Source organism: Toxorhynchites rutilus, chromosome 1 (assembly GCF_029784135.1).
Source record: "Toxorhynchites rutilus septentrionalis strain SRP chromosome 1, ASM2978413v1, whole genome shotgun sequence".
NCBI lineage: Eukaryota > Metazoa > Arthropoda > Insecta > Diptera > Culicidae > Toxorhynchites > Toxorhynchites rutilus.
Genome location: NC_073744.1, coordinates 180401134 through 180424268, shown reverse-complemented (window position 1 = coordinate 180424268; position 23135 = coordinate 180401134). Strand labels below are relative to the sequence as shown.

General features: G+C 39.4%; 1 protein-coding gene across 2 annotated transcripts in view; it reads right to left on the bottom strand.

Annotated features, from left to right (window-relative positions):
- Positions 1-23135, bottom strand: part of LOC129762508 (uncharacterized) — a 232342-nt gene that overhangs the window by 158739 nt on the left and 50468 nt on the right. The window contains exon 3 of one of the 2 annotated variants that reach the window (XM_055760846.1): positions 21301-21606. In XM_055760846.1, the coding sequence (XP_055616821.1) occupies positions 21301-21486 (186 nt within the window). In that variant the 5' untranslated portion in view covers positions 21487-21606. Of the gene's footprint in view, positions 1-6722; positions 6868-21300; positions 21607-23135 lie in introns of those variants that run through there. The other variant, XM_055760826.1, reaches the window with a different exon arrangement.

The window sequence follows — 23135 nt, the reverse complement described above, 5'->3', positions numbered from 1 at the left end:
AAATAATATTATGGGACTCGTGGAAAAAATATTCCCGAATTTTGATACATAGATCACTGCATAAATTAGTGCACGGAGACGTCTGTTTGACAGTTTTGCGTGTTTTGTTTGAGTTCCTATTCGTTGCAATTGTCAATGTCCGTATTCAAATGTTAACAAATGGGAGCTGAAACAAACCACGCAAGAACGTCGAGCCGAAGATTTATTTTTCTTATCCTACGTTCTTCGTAAGTGAGAAAAAGATAGCAACAAATATGGTCAAACAGAACACTATCAAAAAATCAAAATTTGCGTTAGTAGAAAAATAACAGAACATTGGAGTTAAATTCCGTGTCCCTATGCACCCTAATTAATCTGGACATGACATGTCATGAAGGACATGATGGACATGAAGCAAAAAATACGAGATTTTTCAAGTTTTACCCAAATGAAACCGTATTTTCTAGAAAGAAAGATCCTCAAATATTGTTTTACAGTAATGTTCGAGTAGTGGATAGCATCATTTTGATCTCCTCGACTTATATGATTAATTAATTGTTTATTTCGCCATTTTGTGAACTGCATATGAATACGACACGAAGCTTCAAAGTAGATTTTATTTCCCAATCATTGGAATGGGTAAAAATCATTTTAAAGGCAATTAAAAATAAAACGGTTTTACAGGATCCAGTTTTCTTCCAGTTTTTTAAAGAGCGATCTTCCAGTTTTTTGAAAATTATTATTGGCAACCCTGGTTATGATTGCACAACGATTGAGGTACGATCGCTGGAATGAATGAATGTTTCCCTGACACAGACTTCAAAACCATGGAGCATGGAGAGATTTGCATTGTAAATTAAATGCAAGCAGCGGGTATTTTTGTACTCACTTGCATTTTTGCAAACCGAAATGTGTTTTCCCAATACAGTTTCCGGAACCAAAAAGTTGGGAAAATCGGCATTGCAGATACATTCATGTCGGCTGTACTTTTATATCCTCATGCATTTTTACACTCCGGAATTCGTTTTGCTAATACGGTCTACAAACGCGGATACAAATGCAACGCTTTGACTCGGTTATTCAAAACTGCATTGGAAGATATCCCTTCATGTCGCCAACTCACTGAACTTCTATGCATACCGTTTGATGATTAGGCAAAATGTTGATAACTATTTGCTGCGATAACTACTACCATAATGCATGAAATGATCTTAATTGGGATGTGTTTGCAATTGATTTAATCAATACACATAAAAGATAGCTCTGCGTAGCGGCGATATCGTACCCAATGAGGGACATCCGAGGTTAGATTATTGCTATTTATATAAACACAAGAAACACAAATGATTACTAAGCCAACGGCAGTCCTACGTCAACCTTGCGGTTATATCATAGGTATAATCCATCTATAGTTTTTTGGTTTAATATTCGTTTCAATAATGGACATTTTTTACTAGTTAAACAATGGATAGTGTGTTGCGCTTCAAATACTGCAGATCCTTCTCGTATCGGCCGAACGGAATCCTCTACATAATCAATGATATCAATCAACTTAATGTGATATCGATTTCATCGCCATTATCCACAGAATGAGCTTCAGAAAAATGTTCAGGAGTTAGTACTCATAACCTATATGCATGATCAAACTTAAAAATTTCGAAAATGTTTCAAACGAATGTCTTTTTAATCGAAAATGTCCTTGAAGTCATGTTATGTTTGGGAACATGTTGGTAATGATTTCCTCTTCCATCGATGTCCAATGGCAGAACTTTGGCGGGATCGAATTGAATTCAATAGAAACCGTCAACTGGTACATTTCCACATTTCCAATCGCTAATAATTGATTCGAGAAAACCTCTGTGTCGTGACCAGGGCCGCGTAATTTGGAAGCCATCTTCAAAATTAGTTTGCTGCGACCTGAAAGGAACATTCCACTCCAAAAATCGTACACAGAATCAATTCTCAACTCGATGCAATGCATCATCCTACCTAGAGAATCAAATTCTCTCCCGCTTAATTATCTCTCAGGGCTCTCGTTTTCCCGAAGTGATGTCAGATCTACGGCAACTCGTAAATCTTCGGAATGTGACCGTATATCGTAGAAGCGGGTACTTGAAGACAATCTTCAATGTTATTGTGTTTTTCTTTTATTGCTTCGTACCGAATAAAACTTCTTTCTAAACATAAATGGATTTCACTGATAGCCTTGTCGTTCATCATTTTCATTTTAACATGTATGGGGAAAGAAATCCAGAAATCTCCCTGTTCTCACATCGGAATAATGAGAATTATTCTCTTCTCTTCGGTTCGGCTCTCGACAATCATCGTTTTCTTCAAACATCTTTCCTTCCGGTAGATCCTACGTTTAGGAAACTTTGCGTTTTCCGACACTGTTATTTTGAGTGTACAAGAAATGGTTTATTTTCAGTGCAAGTTGAAGGAATTAATTATTAAAGGCAGATCGTTTTGTAACGCAACTCACATATACGAAATCAACGGTTTTAAATGGACTACCGGCGCCTACTACGATACGTACTTTTTTCGAGTTTTCACATATTACTTCGGTTATTTCCATTGTCTTGACCAGGGCCCGAAATCTTAGACGGTGAAAAATGAAGACCGACTCTACTCCCAGTAGCTCCGCTTCAACTAGAGCTGCTTCGGCAGTCACTGCCAACAAAAAAATGACTTGACTAGAAAATGAATTGACTAGCGTTGACTAGCGAGGATGACTGGTGAACTAGTCCAGTCAGTGGTTATTTTAACTGACTCGACTAATGAATACAAATCTGCCTCTTCATTCAACTGACTTCAATCCACATTTCCATTTCCCCCTGACACTAATTTTGTACCCCCGTATGCAATCTTTTTGTACATCCATATAAAGAGGAACGAAAACTTGACTTCTTATGCAATAAAGTAGTTACCCCATCAATGGACGGTTTATTTTCTACCCATCGTGAACTCAAACCAACGAACTTAGACATTTATCAAGTATGCTAGAAAGGTCCTCGCGTTAGTATTAGTTAGTATTAGGCGTGCAAAATAGCTCTCACACAGCACGCTATTTTATACGTGTGATTAATTTTCGTGTACGATACAAAAAAAACTAGCTCACCTGTAGCGTTTGTCAAACCACGGTGAACTCAAACATCGATGCATGCATAAAGATACATGGGAAAGAGAGAGAGGAACGAATTCGTTTTGGGGGAAGTCACTTCAAAATGCAATGAGCACAATTTGACTGGGAAGAATGAAATGATATAGTCGAGTCGGTAGAGGGAGATAGCGACTAAACACCCGACTGACTGTTCAGTCGTTTTGGCGGAGAAACTGCGTGAAGAAGCCAAAAGCCATTACTAACTGCCTACGGATATAGTCAGTCGGTTAGTCAGTCGACTATCCTCAGTTGACTATGACTATGCCGTGTCCCGGTCTTGACAATGTATTGTTGGGTGGAGACAAATACAACAAAATAAAGACGGCTCAAAGCGGAAGAGAAGAGAGAAGAGAGAAGAGAGAAGAGAGAAGAGAGAAGAGAGAAGAGAGAAGAGAGAAGAGAGAAGAGAGAAGAGAGAAGAGAGAAGAGAGAAGAGAGAAAAGAGAAGAGAGAAGTATCGTTTTCTTAATATCGAAGCTACAATCTCGACATCTACAACTTGTTTTGAGTTTGCATGGGCCAAAGCTGCACTCTTCCAGTCTAAACTACGTAAACTACCCAAACAGTTTAAATTTGATCGAAAACAACGATCTGAAGTTCATGCTCAAAATACGTTGTATTGATCCTTATTTACATATTATTAGAAGAATTTCTTTAAATTTTCATCTAACCTAATTATCAATATATTAAATCTTAACAGACACTTATTTCAATGACGATTTTTTTATCTTTGGCCGAAAACGTATTAGGTGTACCGGTAAGTTTCTTCGGTTTACAACAGCGTAACCAGATTATTATTCCAGTGAATCAAATTTCCTGACATTCATTGGAAAGTAACTGTCATTGCGCGACTTTTTAAGTATATGTCAAAATGTTGAAGCGTACACAACATAGTTTTTTACCACATGTCGAATTTCGTCCTAACGAGAGTTTTTTTGCGGGGAGTGTTACTTCATTACTTTAATATGAAGAAAACAGTTGCGCAAAGTCATCGCATTTTTGTGCAAGTTTATGGAGACCATGTTCCAACTGAGCGAACGAGTCAGACGTGGTTTGCACGGTTTAAAAGTGGTAATTTTGACTTGGAAGACGAAGAACATTCCGGACCGCCAAAAAAGTTTGAAGATGAAGAATTGGAGGCTTTACTCGATCAAGATCCGTCACAAACGCAACAAGAACTGGCAGATACACTTGGAGTAGCTTGGCAAACCATATCCGATCGTTTAAAAGCAATTCAAAATCATTCCGAAAGATGCAATTGAATTGAATTGAAGCCACGAGACGACGAACGCCATTTTTTCACGTGCGAACAACTGCTCCAACGGCATAAAAGAAAGGGTTTTTTGCATCGTATCGTTACTGACGATGAAAAGTGGGTCAATTACGACAATCCTAAACGTCGGTCAACGTATGGATACCCCGGCCCTACATCAACATCGACGGCCGCGCGGAATATTCACGGCCAGAAGGTTATGCTGTCTATTTGGTGGGACAAGCTGTGTGTGGTGTACTATGAGCTGCTAAAACCGAAGGAAACCAATACGAGGGACCTCTACCGACGACAATTGATGCGTTTAAGTCGTGCACTGAAGGAAAAACGGCCACAATACGAGCAAAGACACGATAAAGTTATTTTGCAGCACGACAATGCTCGGCCGCATGTCACGAAACCGGTCAAAACATACTTGGAAACGCTGAAATGAGAGATCCTACCCCACCCGCGGTATTCTCCAGACATTGCTCCGTCCGATTACTACCTTTTTCGATCGATGCAACATGGCCTGGTTGACCAGCACTTCTCCAATTTTGATGAAGTCGAAAATTGGATCGATTTGTGGTTAGCCGACAAACCGGCCGATTATTATCGCAAAGGGATCCGTGAATTACCAGAAAGATGGGAAAAAGTTGTGACTATGGGCAATACTTTGAATATTAGATTTGTAACCAATTTTGCAGAATAAAGCATCAATTTTTGAAAAAAAAACGAAGAAACTTACCGGTACACCTATTATTATTCTATTACGTAGAATGTTCATTTGATACTGGAGAGTCAATTTTCTTTTCTTTTTTGCTTTTTTTTTCCAAAATATGATTATTTTTCCCGAAAATCGATAATTAAGTTTAGCTGTTTCTCTCAGCGCATGAAGTGCTCTCTTTTTCTCCTCAACATATAACTGAAACGTCAGATGCGGAGATACGCAATAATTTCAGAGACATTTGCCTTGCCAAGCGAGAAGTTCGAGCGAAAATATGTAAAACATAAAGAATAGTACGAGGGTCACTATTTATATTTCGGGAATTGGCAACACTGATGTCATGTGAGTCAATCTGACGGTTCCATCGTAAAGTTTGACATTTTTGACGATATACGTACTCAGAACGTTTTGTCATACGGACGCTATTTGTTTATTTTATATTTAGTTGAAAGTTTGGTCTCGGCAAAAAAATGGAACTGAATCGTGAACATTTTCGTGCGATGATTTTTTACGACTTTCGACGTGGATTATCACAATAAGAGTGCGTCAATCAACTTAATTTGACTCTTGGCGATGAATCTCCATCAAAATCGCTGGTATAGTGAATTCAATCGTGGTCGTAGTTCGCTGTCCGACGAGTTTCGTGGAGGTCGTCCAAAATCGACTGTAGTGCCAGAAAACATCGATGCTGTGCACGAAATGATTAAGCAAGATCGTCATGTAACCTATTGTGAGATTGAGGCATCCCTAAGCATTAGTTCCACCAGCATATAAGCGATTTTACATGAACACTTAGTTGTGCGAAAATTATGTTCACGTTGGATCCCACATAATTTGACAATCGCTCAAAAAAAGGCTCGTGTCGATTGGAATAAATGCTTTGAAAATTAGTTTAAGCGCATGCAAAAGTGTATCGATCATCGTGGCGAGTACTTTGAAGAACAATGAAAATATATTCGCAGCTTAACTATTTGTTTTTGTTCCTATTTCCGAAATATAAATAGTGTCCCTCGTATTTTGTAAAATAATTGCATCTAATTAGGAGGTTTTTTTCACCCAATAGTTTCAGAAAAATGTCAAGTTATGGATCATACGAAGCGAGAAATATTACGAACTTCCAAATATGAACATTACATGTTTCTCGATAGACGAAACAATTAAAGTTTGATTATTACAAACTATGAACTGTTCATACAAATCGTAACACTGAAAGTATCAGTTTCACATTTATCGCACACCGCCACAATCGATAAGAACGCTCAATTCCGCTGTTTCATGGCTCATCAACGTCAATTAGAGGTAGCCTTGCGAATGGTGCTTCACGATTGCATTGCCTATCCGTACACAACGCAGGTGTGCTGCTTCTGCTTCTACTGCCACTGCTTACTCATGACTTCCAGGGCACAAAAACAAAACAGCACTTTGCAAACACATAGTACGATCACGAGCATGCGAGAATACAGGTTCCACTTGCGATCACTATACCGTTCTGTTCTGGAAGTGCAACGCAATCAAAACTTTTCGATGCGTTCTTCGGCACACGATCGTTTCACTTTCCTCCAGAAGCACAATCGAATTCGATCAGATGGTGATCTTTTAAAACTCACACAAACTCCGCGAATGATAAAACGGTTCCGATGACAAAAAACATAACGTTGATATCCTCTAACTTTTTTTTAATTTAAAAATTTGTTTTGAGGGGTCGAAAGTTCTTAACTCAAACTGCAGATCAGCGCCACCCATCGACCGCACGATGGGGGAGTAAGAAACGATTGACGACGAACCCTCGCCGTTTCCCTCGATTATTCTTTCGACTCTCGCCACTTAGTACACACATATCTCGTACTAACTAAGCGCATGGGTTGCAATGGGTGGTGGTGGTGATCGTGACGGTGTGTACTAAATCGGCTCGTAGTGGCTCCGCAAAGGTCTAGCCTGCTTGCTAGTGCCGAAACCGTGACACAACAACGAAGCTACGAGCGCTACGAGGGCTGTGTGTTCGTGTTGACCTATAGGCTCGATCGGGCCTCTGATCTGAGGCGATTTTGGGTTGCGACAGCCACACAGCACAAACTCACGCTCTTTCTCTCGCGTGTTCGCAAATTGGTTGAGGATGGGAACGGATTGGAGCGCGGAGATCGGTGGAAGGTGCTATACAAGAGGGCAGGGGGCTCGACCACCCTAGGGGGTGGTTCTCACGGGTGTTGGTTGCGATAAGGAGCACTAGAGAAAATCGAAGCGGAAAGTGTTAATTGTAACATAGGTGCATTGCAACATTGGTGCGATTTGACGAGGTAAGAAATGACTTCATGTTTACTTTATGTCATATAATAATGGGTGTTTTTATTAAGGTATAGAACTCTGAACTTTTTGAGATGCCCACCATTCTGACAGCTGTCATTTAGTTTTATAGTTCGTTATATTTGGCATTCCCCAATGGATAGACTGAATTACGCCTACAAATTGTGCAGATTTTTCAAGGAAACCAAAATAAAGAATGTACACAGCAGAAGCTAGTCAATGAAAAATTCAGCAAATATATTTAATAATTCCGAATTTTAAAAAAATTAATTTAAAAAAAGTTTTTTTCCAATTTTAAAATTTGAATTCAATCTGTCCGAAATCTGATTTAGTGTCCGAAGTTTGATTCTTATTCGCTTCATTTGAAAAGCATTTTATTCGATGATTTTTGGTATTTGTAGGTATAGCTCATATATGCCCCAAGAAAATGATTCCTTCCAGTAAAATTGAGAATTAGTTCATCGCTTCTGAAAATCTTCTCGAAGAATGAACCAAGGAACACACACTATGTTTTATCCAGATCAGTATGCTTCTAGAGGCGAATAAACTGAAAAATTTAAAACCTCTTTCATCATCAGTCAGTCAGAGGAAGTCGAGTGATATTTTTCCACCACGATAACGCACCAGCTCACGCCACAGCAGTTGTGACCACAGAATCAATGGGTCAAAGGTTCCAACTCGTTTCACATCCCACCTATTCTTCAGATTTGCTGGCATAGGATAGGGCGGGTTTAGATGGTCATTTTTGAAAAAAATTGGTTATAACTTTGTAAAGGGTGTGTCATTGCATCACGGAAAAAACGCTGTAGAAATTTAATTTTTAGCAATTATATCTTCAGCTTTCGCTTATAATCAGATAAGAGTGTATAGATCACGTTGGCCATGCTTCACTGTCAATTTTTCGTAAATTTGGAAAAATGTCGTCGAACGAAAAAGAGCGCCGTGAATTAATCCTGTGCACTCATTTCGAGAATCCGGAGTTGTCACATCGGGACATCGGTAAGATGCTGGGAATCGTCCAATCCACGGTCAGCAGAGTACTAAAACGAACCTAACCATCGACCGGAAGGTGAAGAACGGCAAAAATGGATGCTCCGTCAGTGAAAAAGATCACAAGCGCGTAGTTAAGCAGTTTAGACGTGATCCGAGAAGTTCGGTCCGGGATGTCGCCAATAAGCTGAATTTGTCAAGTTCATTCGTCCAGCGGACCAAGCAGCGGGAGGGCCTGCGTACATACAAGGTTCAGAAGGCTCCTAACCGCGACGAAAGGCAAAACATGGTGGGGAAGACGCGAGCCCGGAAGCTGTACACCGAAATGCTGACGAAGCCGCATTGCCTGGTAATGGACGACGAAACCTACGTCAAAGCGGACTTTCGTCAGCTGCCGGGCCTGTTGTTCTTCTCCGAAGAGGACAAATTCAGCGTTCCGGAGGAGATTCGCAAGCAGAAACTATCCAAGTTTACCAAAAAGTACATGGTGTGGCAAGCGATCTGCTCTTGCGGAAAGCGGAGCGCCCCCTTCGTGGTGACCGGCACGGTAAACGGGCAGGTTTACCTTAAGGAGTGCCTACAGAAGCGCTTACTACCACTATTGAAGCAGCACGAGGGCCCGACCATCTTCTGGCCGGATCTCGCTTCGTGCCACTATTCAAAGGACGTGTTGGAGTGGTACGAAGCCAACGGGGTCACCTTCGTGCCAAAGGAAATGAACCCGCCCAACGCGCCGGAGCTTCACCCAATAGAGAAATATTGGGCGATTATGAAGCAGGCCCTCCGGAAGAACCCAAAAGTTGTCAAATCGGAGGCGGACTTCAAGAGAAAATGGATTTCTGTTCAAAAAAAAACTACAACCTGACGTTGTACAGAACCTTATGGACGGGGTAAAGAGGAAGGTGCGAGCATACGGGCTTGGGCTCGAAGTATGAATAAAAAGAAAATGCCAAAAGTTGTTTAATAGTTTTTATTTTACTGTCTAAAATTTTCAAAAGGATCGGTCTACTGGGCGAATTTCTACAGCGTTTTTTCCGTGATGCAATTTGATGTGACACACCCTTTAGTACGAAGTTTTGCGTTAGAATGTTATGTGCCACAATGAAGCTTACCTTTTGCCCTTTCAATAACCAGAGAACCATTAATTTGACATTTTTCTTTTGTTTATCGTCTTCATATTTCAGAATAAATTTCACAAACCCCACACACGAGGTAAGTTGGTCAATATATAGGGTATGTCTATCATATAATAAGCCCGTTCTTTTTGGTCAAATAATAAGCGTTTTTTCTAGTGATGAAACGGACAGTAGTTTGGCCGGATACCGGATACCCGACAAGCTTCGTGACCGGATAGCCGGATATCCAGCAGCCGGATATTCGGCTCTTTTATTTGTGAATACGAAACTGGAAAAACTGCATGTGTTCATGAAGCAAATAAAGGATTACATTAAAAAATATCATTTTACATACAAAAAAATGAACTATGGTTAAATTTTCCGTATAGAATGAATATCCTTTAATAGAGTATCAAATTTTCTGCAGGGAAGATTGAATAGTTCTTTTTTCTGTTAAGGAAGAACAGAAAATGTTACAATGATTAAATTTTTGTGGATATATTGCAATAATTTTAATACAAGTGGAGACAGAGTAAGTACTACGAGTTCAAGTAATCAAAGAACACCAATCAATTATTTTCATTCGAAATAAAAAAAACTTGGAACTGCCTCCAGGGATGATAATCTGAGAGAAGGTACGCTTACTTCACCACAAATCAAATTCAATAAATTGAAAGAGACTAAACTGAATTGAACCTTACACCCGAAGCTCTCGACACCTTTCGGAACTGTTTCAGCAAAGTGGCAAACGAATAATCACATACATCCAGTCTAGTCGCATAGAAATGTTGAACGAAAACTGAAAACATGTCAACTTTGAAAATTCATAACTTAAAAACGAAAAATAACACCTCTCTGGTATTCGGATATATTATGTAAAAAAAACCTCAGCTTTCAGGAAAAACTATGAAAAATATGGTCCCGAAACGATGTAAGCTATAAAAAATATATATAATCAATAATTACGAAAACAAAATCCATTTTTTTTCAGAGTGTAATATTTTTTCAAACAAGACTAGCTTATTAGCTTTAATTTGATATGTCGATCATCTGAATCGGTCCAGTAGATCAAAAGTTATGATTTTTTGTAGTGGAAAAAATGGGAAAAAAAGATTTTTCGGACCATTGGTTAACCTGGAAAAATCATAACTCAGAAACGGAAAAACGCCTCCCTGATTTCGAGATATGTTATGTGAAAAATCTTCTGCCTTCCAGAAAAAATATAAAAAGGTATAGCGCCTTTGGTCCCGAGACCATGAAAACTATAAAAAACAAATACAATCAATAATAACGAAAACATAATTCAAATTTCCTGTAACTGTAGTATTTTTTTCAAAAAAGACCAGCTTATTGGCTTTAATTTAATGTGTCGAACATCTGAATTGGTCCAGTGATTCGAAAGTTATGAATTTTTGAAAAAAATCATTTTTGGCAAAAATGCAAAAAAAATGGATTTTTTACGCTGTATGGATTTTCCACGCTGTATATATGAAAAAGAATATTCATGAAAATTCAATAAAAATGATTTTAAAAGCAATTTCTATTAACATTCAAAACTAATGCATACAAAAAAAAACTTTTGCTTCACTTTAGAACCGATTTTTTTCATGATTATTAACCATTTTCAGAACCAATTTTATAATGCGCAAACAGTGAATAATTTTTGGTAAAATCGGCACCATTTTCGTATTTTTTTAACCTACTCAATAAAAAGATTTTTCCGATTCGTTTTTTTTTATTGCATCAGTAATTGGCTATTTTTCACCCATAGATCGCTATGGATGGACGCTCAGATTTCAAGATATCGTCACTGACCAATTTACCCCGCCCTACCCTACCGCACATTCATTCACCTCGTCATGAATGTTCATTAATTCCAGTGAATAAAATTTTCATTCGAAATAAGACACTTTCATTCGATATAGGAACCTTTCGTTTTCATTTGACGATTTGATAATTTCGCTTTCGTGTGAAGAATGAAAGTAATGAACGTGAAATGAAATGATACTGTACGAAGGTGAAGTAATGTTCTCTTTATTGAGTGTGAAGAAAGAGTAGCACGATTTTCAGTCTGCACAAGCTTGTATGAAATTGAATGGCGATAGGCTCAATATTGAGTGACGGTGTATTTATTGAAGTGAAATTGTAAAGTCCTGGTTCTGATGCTGTTAAACGAATGCGAATGCACGATGGAAACGATGATTGAAAATTCTGTAAAATATAATAACTGGCGATGAATATGATGAAAATGTACAAAAGACATACAACAATCAAAATCTCAACCCCAGAACAGCAATTTCCCACAGTGTTCTCATACTTGTTATCCAAATAATAACTGTCCATCGGAAAACCGTTATCGGAGGATGCGCTGAAACCTGTTATTAGCTGTGTTTGCTAGAACGAATCGACTAGCGGCTGGAGAAAAAACAACTATAAACACCTAACAGCGACGTAAATAGAAGGTAGAATCGGCCGCTTCGGAACATAACAAGCAAATGAATCCACAAGTTTATTGCCCGAAGTCTAGCAGACATCACTCAAACAACACCGAGCGCTGAGTAAACAAAATAAGAAAATAACTTAATTGCCCTCAAACGATGAGGAGGGTGACATATGCAAGTAACAACACAACGCGAACCCGGGTCTTTCGACATGTTTATTGGTACAGTCAGCAATTCGAGACCCCACCTTAAGCCCCCAACGAACTGTGCTCACTCTAATCGCCCGACCCGGTGCTCATAACGTTATAAGGTCATCACGTTTTTCACACGATATTAGTGCGCTGCAACTCACTCAGTTTATATTTATACGACACAAACAATCCTCCTTCCCTCCTCCCGCACTCGAATCCCGGGCGACGCTATTTTCCAATAACCCTTTTTGTGGACAAACTTGTTAGCCAAACTCCGGTGGAATCGAACATTCCACGGTGACGTGTGGTGAGGTGCAATCGTCATCGTTGGTTATAACGACAATAGAGCAGCAATTGCAGCCACAGAGTTCGCAAAATGCACCCACAGTGTGCACCGCGCGTTGAAAAATCGTGAGCACTTTACTTCCCATAAATTTTATCGCTCACCCCCTGTCTCGCTCACCCCTCGATCGCTTTCCCAACTGACGGCTAACAAGATATATGCAAGTGGAAGACGGCAGTAAATATTGCCGATAGTTCGTCTCAGTTGCAGTTTGGTGTGTATGCGCGGGGCGAATGTGGGGTTAGGTTTCAGAACAACTACCCTGTGGCTGTGGAAATTCACACACGCACAATCGAACCCACCGCGCACTATATTAACGGCGCACGTTGGCCAATCGTAACAGCATCTGTCATTCCGTGCGTTACCAAAGCAGTAGCCCTGGCGGACATTCCGCAGAAGGTAGTGTTTAGGCAAACAAAACTAAGGTACCGGGGCAGCGGACCACTACCGATGTCCGCATCGTGAATGCATGCATGCATGCATGCTAGCGCGCGAATTCTCTCCACCAAAGTGCTCTTTTTATTTTAATGAGCCCTCCAAAGCCGCACTAACAAACAAAACCAGCCACGAGTTGTTACGTAACCGAGGCTTCGCTTCCACCCCCAAAGCCTCCGGCGTGAGGACTGACCAGAGTGGTGTGTGCTGATTTGTGTGTGATGATGTGTGTAGTTTTGTACGTTGAGCTAGTAGTGTTCTTGCTGGAGAAGATTCATGCAATCGCACGCCACCGCACGTGAGATGATCTCTGGTGCCACTACGCGAAATGAAGCAAACAAATCCTCTCCATATGTGACGAAAGATCACGATTCATCATCGCGTTACTGGCTGGCGTGGATGGTGCATTGGATACACAGGGATGTCTATTTACTTTTCTGACCTATTTGATGACTCTTGCTTTTTGTGAAAAAAAAAACACATTTATTTTCTTAAGGGAGTGTTCTAGTGTAGAGGTACGAATTTTTGGACCTTTTTTCGAGCACCGAAAAAATCTAGGTAGTGCGGACTGAATCAAAACGGATATCAAAAAAGATCCAACTGAAATGTCAAAGAGATTTTTCTTATGATAATCCACACTGTGAAAAGGGTATTAATTATAATTATAATTATAAAATGAAATTATAAAATGAACGAACTACATTTTTCCGTCAATTGTTTAATTGACCATTGCATCTCTGAAAGACCATCTCAGCCTTTCACTGAGCAACGCATTCTTAATGTCCACTTTCTTTGACAAAACGTTTTATCCGAACGAAATAAAAACAAACGAAGTCAGAGTCACGTAAATGTTTACTCCTGCGATTTGAAAATATTCGATAAAAAGTGAAACGAAGAGATACCAGATGACTTTTAAAAAATGTCTGTAAAAACATGTGAATGTCTGTTAAAAATGTGGAAAAGTCTGTAAAAGTAAAATATTTCTACGCATCTATGGCGATTAATAAAATGTTATTTTTCATTAGATAAACAATTGAATAACTGTAAAATGTTAAGCGTTATCTAAACACCCTAACTACCTCGTTTCCCTCCGTGCTCCCTTGGCCGAGTGGTTAGCGTCATAACTAACATGCCGGGTGTTCGGGTTCGATTCCCGTTCTGGTCGGGGGATTTTTTCGTCAAAGAAATTTCCTCCGACTTGCACTGTGATCACGCGTATTCTAGAGTTTGCCACTCAGAATGCATTCAAGACGTGTTATTTGGCATAGAAATCTCAACTAAGTACAAATAAAAATGACGCAAGTAATACTACGTTGAGACGGCGAAGTTCCTCTAGGAACGTTAGTGCCATTGAAGAAGAAGAAGAAGAACTGCCTCGTTTTGATTGACCCGATTTACGGTTTCCCCAACACAGCCATCAAAGCCAAGCAGCCTTGGCGAAAACGGCATTGTAAATACATGAAAGTATGGGGACTTTTGTTCTCATCGAAATGTGTTCCCTAACACAGGCTTCAGAATCAAGCAGCATTGAAGAAATCGGCATTGCAAATACATGTAAGTCGGTGGTATTTTTGTTCCGACTGAAATTTGTTTCCCTAACACAGACTTCTAATCCATGGAGCGTGGGGAAATTGGCTGTTACGGACCCAGTAAAATTGAATGATAGGAGCGCTTCCAGGCGCAATGTAAATTTTGATTTAGTAGCGCATTTGGCGTAATTAAAAGAACAAATTTATTTGTAAACAGATTCAGGCGAGCATATGTTTTGACTCAGCCTGGGTCTGTATGAGATAAGCGCAACAGGCGCAAATAAAAATCGATACCAACGAAAAGGGACTGTTTCTCTTTCCATCTTCCAACAAGATTACCGTGCCAGATGTTTTTACATCCGAGCCTTATGAGTTTAGATAAGACCCAAGCGAGAGCACTGGGCCACCCAAGGGGTGCTAGTTTGATCAAGTGCAGCCCAGATAGGGAGCCAGACAAAAATAAATATTTAATGACGGCAATTAGCCAAGTTCGTTCCTTATCGCATGAGGACGAAGAAACCAAAAGAGCGTGCAAGATGATGTTTGTTTAGGTTTCCGTACGGAAGGCAGAGTCTAATTGCTAACCGCATGGTCTCGCGCCTTATCGCATGAGAGCGAAGGGCCGAAGACCAAATAGGACGTTAAACGCATGCGTTTAAGCGATAAGCAGCATAAATTTATGACGCACGCAAATTAGGGCATATGTTTGTTTGGGACTCTACGCGGTGGCGTAGTGGAGGAAGAGAAACAGAAATTCTCACGCTGGTAGATTAGATTAGAACCGCACGAAATAGGCGGGTAAACTATTATCAGGATGTTTGTTGACATTCTAAATATGAACAAGGGCGTACACGCCAATAAGCTAGAACAACATAGGGAAAAATAATCAGGCATATGTTTTACGACGGGCGTAAACATGCGCAAAGCGCACTAATTTGTTTAGGTCCCGTTCTCTTCGGCGCACCAAAGAAAAGCGCGAATGACGGGAGAAGCATAGGACCGCAAACAAGTGGAAAAGGTTCCATGCGGTAAATACAGTTAACCGATATGTTTCGGTTATCTGAATAGGAAACAGCTGGGAAAAATCCCACGCTGAGAAATTCGGAGGCAGATAACCACGTGGTTGGTTATCTGTGAGAATAGGAAAGGGAGATTGTTCTCTCCCTTAAAAAACCTGTATATATAGTTTAAGTGAGGAAGAAGTAAGTCAGTTCAATTTCATATTTCAAACTTTAAAGTTCAATTTCATATTTCAAACTTTAAAGTTCAACTTCATATTTCAAACTTTAAAGATCAATATTCGATTTCATAGTTCAATTTCTAATTTTAACCGTTAAGTTTAAGGTTCAATTCCAAATTGTAAAGTACAAGTAAACTAATTAACAACGTAAACTGTGCTCTCGTGAATCAAAATCCGAAACCACCCACCAGCGTTGGCAACTAGGCGAAACGCATCCAAGGCCAGAGCTCCTAACAAGGAAGGAGCTCAAAATTAAAGGTATAACCAAAACATACCCAAATTTTCCCATCCGAAAGTAGTTACGAGTTTCACTCGGACGGACCAATCTGGAGCCGCCGGATTCTGAAACGTATTCGTGATTCGGGAATTTTGGAAGGGGCTTAGCCCGTAAGAGACAAAAACAGGGAAATAGGTTCCCTGGCTTAGCAAAGATTTGACTACCGTGATTCTTAGGCCTCAATTGCCGACATCTAGGGAAATAAGTTCCCTAGATTAATCACGAAGCGCTCGAGAGAGGACGAGCGAAAAGTCTTGCCTTCATAGCAAGCATCTAGGGAATTTCGATTCCTTAGATTATATTGGCATTGCAAATACATTCAAGTCGGTGGTATTTTTGTTCCGACTGAAATGTGTTTTTCCAACACAGACTTCAGAACCAAAGTGTCTGAGGAAATTGGCATTGCAAATCCATGCAGGTAGGGGTTTTTTGTTTCGACTCAAAAGGTGTTCGCCTAATACAAACTTCAAAACCAAGGTGTCTGGGGAAATCGGCTATACAAATAAATGCAAACTGCGAGTACTTTTGTAGCCTTCGTGCAGACTAGAATATGTTTCCTTAACACAGTCTTCTAAGCGTTCTTAGGAACCTGGCAAAATCGAGCAGACACTAGAGGCAAATGAACTTTCAAGTTTAAAGCCTCTTTAGTATAAAAAGTAGAAGTTAAAGCTGCATGAATCAACAGCTGGGGGTACTTCTGAACCAGCATGTTTTTTTGCATTCCGAAAAGTGTTTTCCTAACACGGATTACAAAAGCGAACACAACGCTTTGGCTCGGTTATTTACAAGTTTGCATTGAAGGATATGCCTTCATATCCTCTGCTCATTGAATTTCTACGCATACTATTTGATGATTAGGCAAAATGTTGATAACCGTTTGCTGCGATAACGCCAATACGCCAATATTAAACAATATGCATTCGACGTATATGTCAAAATCTGAACTGAGTGCCTGAAGTTCATCAAATCAAGCAAATTCGCGGTTCGAGAAGTACGTACACTTCAGAGATGCAAACACTTGTAAAGAAGAACATTATCAATACAAAGCAAATATGTTGAATTGAATTAAATTCGGAAATTGTTTCATTCAATCAAAAATTTAATCAATACACACTAAGCTGAAAGTCCCACGTCAACCTTGCGGTTATATCATAGATATAACCCACCAATTTTTTGTTTTTTTATTAGGGTACCTATTCCTATTTTAGGGTGGTCCAAAAAATCAATTTTTTTTCACTTTTTCCCAAAAATGACTTTTTTTTAATATCATAACCTTCGAACCACTCAACCGAATTAGATGATCGATATATCAAATTGAAGCCAATGAGCTAACATTTAATTGGAAAATATTGAACTCGCACAGAATATGGATCATACTTTCGTATTTATTGATTGTAGTCGTTTTTTAATGTTTTCATGGCTTTATTTTTTAATATTTTTTCTTGAAAGCTGAGAATTTTTTACCTAAAATATCTCGATATCAGATATGCTTTTTTTTCGTTTTCGAGATATGATTTTTCCAAATTAATCGATGGTTCGAAAAAACCATTTTTCCCACTACAAAAACTCATAACTTTTGAACTATTGGACCGATTCATATCATCGACATATCAAATTGAAGCTTATTTTTCTTTGAAAAAATATTACTTTTTGCGAAAAATTTAATTTTTGCTTTTGTTATTATTGATTGAGTTAGTTTGCTCGGGCCACCCTAAAATGGAAATGGGGACCCTAATGAAAAAATAAAAAATACGGGTCTAATGTTTTGCGATAAAGAACAAAATTATCACTTTTGACGAAAATCTGAGAACCACTATATCGGTTTTGCATGGAATGGCTGTATATACATATACCCGGCAAACGTTGTTCTGCCATAAAAATTAGTTCTAGTGAATATGTTAGTTGTAAAATAAAAAATAACTTATGTGTTGTAAGTGTGTTTAAATGTTTTAACGATATACACATACATACGTGAAATGTTTGTGACTCTTGTGTTCATACTTGTGTTTACATACCGCGAAATAGAGCGCTAAGTCGATGACCACCGACAAAAATAAAAAAAAAACCCAAACCATTCCTTGTATTCTATTCCCGATATTTCATTTACGAATCTGACATGTTTTTTCTCTTGAACATTAAATGTAAAGTGAAAAAAGGAATATCTTTTTGTCGTAAGGTGACGAATTGAATAAAGAAAATCAATGTAAATTTCTTTGTTGCAAATGTGTTGTTCTTCATCGAACCACAGAACATAACATTAATAAGAGCATTGAATGTTCTGCTCAGCTGAGGTGAATATGAAACGGCCGAACGATTTTGCATGTCAATGTCTGCGTTGGTAATTTTTATAAAAATCAGTATTTCTTCGTTGATATATTGGACATCCACCAAGGCTTGCGGTCTTGTCGTTGGTGGAATTTATAAGAAAATGCAGTGCATATTTTCCATGCGCCATGCAAGGCTATACAAGTTTTAGATCACCACACGGCCATGAACCAAGCCTGTGGCAACAATGGCAACCCGAAAGCAAATTTAAGTTGTAAAATTAGAATGAAAAAATGAAAAAATACTTAGAAGACATAGTCCTGACCCTAACTTAACTATTTTTCTATAAATCTCCTAGCATTTCAGCAAAAAAATCTTATCCAGAACAGAAAATAATTATCAGAGACAATTTTCGTTCAAGATTTTTCCCTACCTGCAGAGAATGCAATTTTTCATTAATTGTGAATAATCGTATCCTCTCTTTCGTCTGCGATGATGTCAGGGCAAAAGTACTTATGTGTATGATAGGGTGGCAATGGATGTATGAGAAAAATTTCATCATCGAGTTTCAAAACCCGACCATGTACATTTTGTTTATTGGCCCAAAAAAATGATCTGTGCAAAGTTTAAGCTCGATCGGAAATGATTTAGGGGTGCCTCGAAGCGCTCAAAGTTAAAGTTCAATGTAAATAATTTCGATTTTCTAAATTTCCTTTACTCCCCCCCTTGGAAGATTTTCGAGGATGAAAAAATCAAAATTTTGAGTGCTTTGAGGCACCCCTAAATCATGAAAAAATTGATTCTGAATCATTAAAGATGCCACTATAGTATGCACCTCGAATAAGTGAAAAACACGTTTTTGACAAAATGGTGGTCGTCCGAAGAAAAAAATGCTGTTTTTCATGCGATAGAGAGATGCATACAGATTGTATTCATATTAATTTGACATAAATCGGTTTAGCCACTTCTCAATTATGAACAGTGGCAAACAATGTCAAACATCGAGCATGGAAAATAAAATCGACTGATGTTTGACGAACAGACCGAAGCATTCAGACGTTCAATAACTGACTATTTGCTTGTTTTCGTGTTTTGGATCAAATTTGGATTCCATCTTTTTTGGAACATTTACAATATTTGCAACATTTTTGTACATCTCAATCAGATGAAAAAAAAATTCTACTTTAACGTTTGCATTCGAAAAAATGGACAAAAATTCTTCTCACGCACTGATGAAACTACCCATGCAGTATCAATCATCGTAACCCATGAGTCATCAGAAAAAAAATTACAGCTCTATCAGTCGAGCTCTAACCGTGAAGGCGAAAATAGTGAAGCTACTCCGTTCAGAAGTGTGCGCGTTCAAAGAACGGTATCCCGCCGCGTCGAAAACGTTGTGCGGCACTTTGTGGGACCGGATACGCCCATACCGGCATCTACAACATCTTGGAACTATTGGACAACAATCAGAGCATCGAAGGAAAGCCCGGTTCCGGACGGCCGACGACCCTGAGTGACAAGAGGCTTCAAACAATGCTGAAGAGGAAGATCGAGGGAAAAGTGGTTACATCGCTGCGTGCGCTTGGCCGGGAGGTCGGTGCAATCGGCCAAACAGTGAAAAAGTACCTGTCGAACATGGGCATACATGTCAGGAAGCTGAAGTCCCGTCCACTGGTCTCGGAGCTGCAGGGAATGAAGCAGCGACAGCAGCTGCATAAGATGGTCAAGTCGATTTCCCGGCGAATCGCGACGTGGTGGTGGTGATGGACGACGAGACCTATCTCACCCTGGATGGCAACGACTGACAAGGTGAGATAGGTTTATTTCACACACCAAGAAGGTGCTGCTGTGGCTGACAATCAGCGAGAAGTGGATGTCAAAGCCGCTCTTCTTTAGCTCCGAACTGGTCGTGAGCGGGGAAATTTATAGTACGAAGTACCTACCGGAAGTTGCGTCGTTCATCAACAAATACCATAAGGGCGAAGACGCGGTGTTCTGGACGGATCTGGCGTCGGTCCACTACTCGAAGCGATCGTTAGAGGAGATGGAAAATTTACTCCAACAATTTTGTCGCGGAAACTGAGAAGAAATTGACAAATAAAACGAAAAATGAACTCAAAAATATGCCTACACGCATGTTTTTGTCCGCCATGGCAAATGTTCCGGTTAACTGCCGGAAGGCCGCTCGCAAGGGCGTAGAATTTTTTTGCAAGTAAGCTAATATAATTACCTTCCATGGGAAATTTATCAAACTCAATTATCTGTCTTAGTTTTGTTTTATCACCATCCGAAAAAAAGACCATTTTTTTAATGCAAACAGGTCGTTGATAATATATCTATTTTGTACAAAATAAACTGGCAAAATTTTCTACGTTTGGGATTCTCTTTCTTTCTTTCTTTCTTTGTTTTTAAGAGGCTTTAAACTTTTGCAGTTCATTCGCCTCTAGAGATTCTCGAAATATATTCACTTTTCATCTTCGTTAATAATTTCATACAGAAAAATATTTCTTTCACGCCGTAGGAGTAAAATTTCGGAAGTGTGTTCCCAATTTTCATCTGGTACACTAACGCATTATCAATATTTCATAGACGACAGATAATCAACGGCCAGGGAATTAATTTGTAAAGAGAGTACGAGCATAATTCTTGTAAACACTGAGTAAAACCTGCTTTTTGGTGGCCATTTTTCTTTATTTAGATTCAACAAGTCCGAGTCCAAAACTATTCGTTAACAATTTCGTAATTTTGCCAATGTCATGTACAGTGTTTGTTGAACAACATGTCAGCTAAATCGTGCGCCAGCTGCGATGAATTAATTAAACCATTCTTCTTACACGCCGTGGTGCAAGACATAAGGTCACGGTACACAGGAGGAGATCCGGGAATAACACAGCAGCATCACTTTCATTCTCTAAAAATCGAACGCACTCAGCATAACACCACATACAGTCCAAACGTGGTTCACAGCGAGCAGCCTAAGTCTAACCTATAAAACGCGAAACAAACCCAAAAAAAAATACGGCTAGTGTGGATCGACCGCCGTCGGAACGTGACTTACCAAATTCTCGTTCACGCCCTCAAGAGTGAGTCCTTCAAAACGCTGCTCCGTGACGATAGTTTTCGGCGGCGGCGGCGTCTCACTGCTGCTGGGTGGCGTCGTCACGCCATTCCCTCCGACGGCACGTTTGGCCCTTCGCGGAGTGCCCGGCGTTCCACTTTGCATTATTGACTTTTGCTCGCTCATGTTATTTTGGTTTTTCCTTCTTTCCGTTTGTTTGTTTTGATCTAATCTTCTGTTTGTTTTCTGAGTTGTTTTCTTCTCCGAGGGTGCGTCTCTGGCTTCAGAATGGAACCATGTGGAAATCTGTGGAATTGAATAAAATACCAAAAATTAAAACAGTTGCTTATGACTCAATACGCGTAAGTCGCTTCCCCATCAGAACGTTGGGAACGGGGAGCTTAGATCCCAGCAAACCATGTAAGGAATCAGCCCCAAAATGGCAAAGGAAATGAACCATAAAACACATTGCCCATTTGCACACAGTTGTCGCCACCGTCGACTATGCAAATAATAGCGACGACTCATTCAAATGATCTGTAGTGCGTCAATTGCCAGCCCCCTCGCATACCGAGGGTGGCATTAGGTCCGTGGAAACTGACGGAGTGGTGATAAAATCGAAACATAAAAATTTGCACTTGTTAAAAGGAAGGGTATTTTTATTGCTTAGCAAAGTGCGTGACAGAATAATACATTAAACATACCGAAAGACAAAGTAAAACAATTAGTTGTCTCTTCCCCGTGCTGCGGGCATGTGCCGGTACCATCGTGACAATTGCTTAAAATCACGGCCAACATTGCATACAATTGCACGATTGTCATCATAAGTGCCATTGTGTGGTGATGGCAATGTCAAAAGGGGAAAAACTTCGCGCCAATGAATATTACCCAAACAAATCTACTGAATCACACTACGGCGAATGATTGTGCGCAACAACAAGTTGGGAATAACAACCAGGGAAGAGACAGGGCTCGCAGTAGGCGAGGCGTCGATGAGCTCAAATAGGTCACTCAGATTATAAGCACAAAATATGAAATTGAGGCGAAAATTATAGTAGGTTGTGTCCAAGACACGACCACATTGTTGACGTAGAACTACGCTGTTATTTTGTTCAAGTCGCTTGTTAAAAACATCGGATATTATTTTAAAATGCTGCGAAAGTTTAGTAATAACTGGTCAGTAGAATGGTTTGGTCGCCCTTAAATAGTTTGTTTTATTGTAGAATCAATTGACGATAGTTGATTAATGATTCTTTCTTTCCCTCGCAGAACAATACACAAGCTTATCGCGTGTCGCACTTTGTTCCATGTCAATGCATTGAAAATTTACCTCCAACGCTATTCCGGTGGCCTTTTTCGCAATTGACTTACACAAGCTACAAGCTACAAGCGATCATATACTTGTTGCACCAGCACCATTATTCCACCTCATAATTTCCATCTCATAACTACATCAATCTTTCTGTGGTACCGAATACAGGTAAACTTCGATATAACGTGCATTTCACTTTCAAAATTGTACGTTGTATCGAATTGTACGTTATATCGAAGCATAATAAAGTTCTCACAAACGTAGTCAATAATACATTATTGTGTTGCTGTTTTAGTAAAGTTAATGAATAACTTTAATCAGAAGACGAAGCCAGCTTTTCTCATGATGTTTCGTACTGTTGATTAAAGCTTGATTCATTTAGAATCCGGAATCACAAAACCAGCTGTATTTCGGGATTGATTGAAGGTACAAAACTTGTTTTAGCATCACAATACAGATAATTCATTGTTCTGTCAGGAAAAAAATATTGAAAAATTTTTTTCTTTACACTCTGGAAATGTGT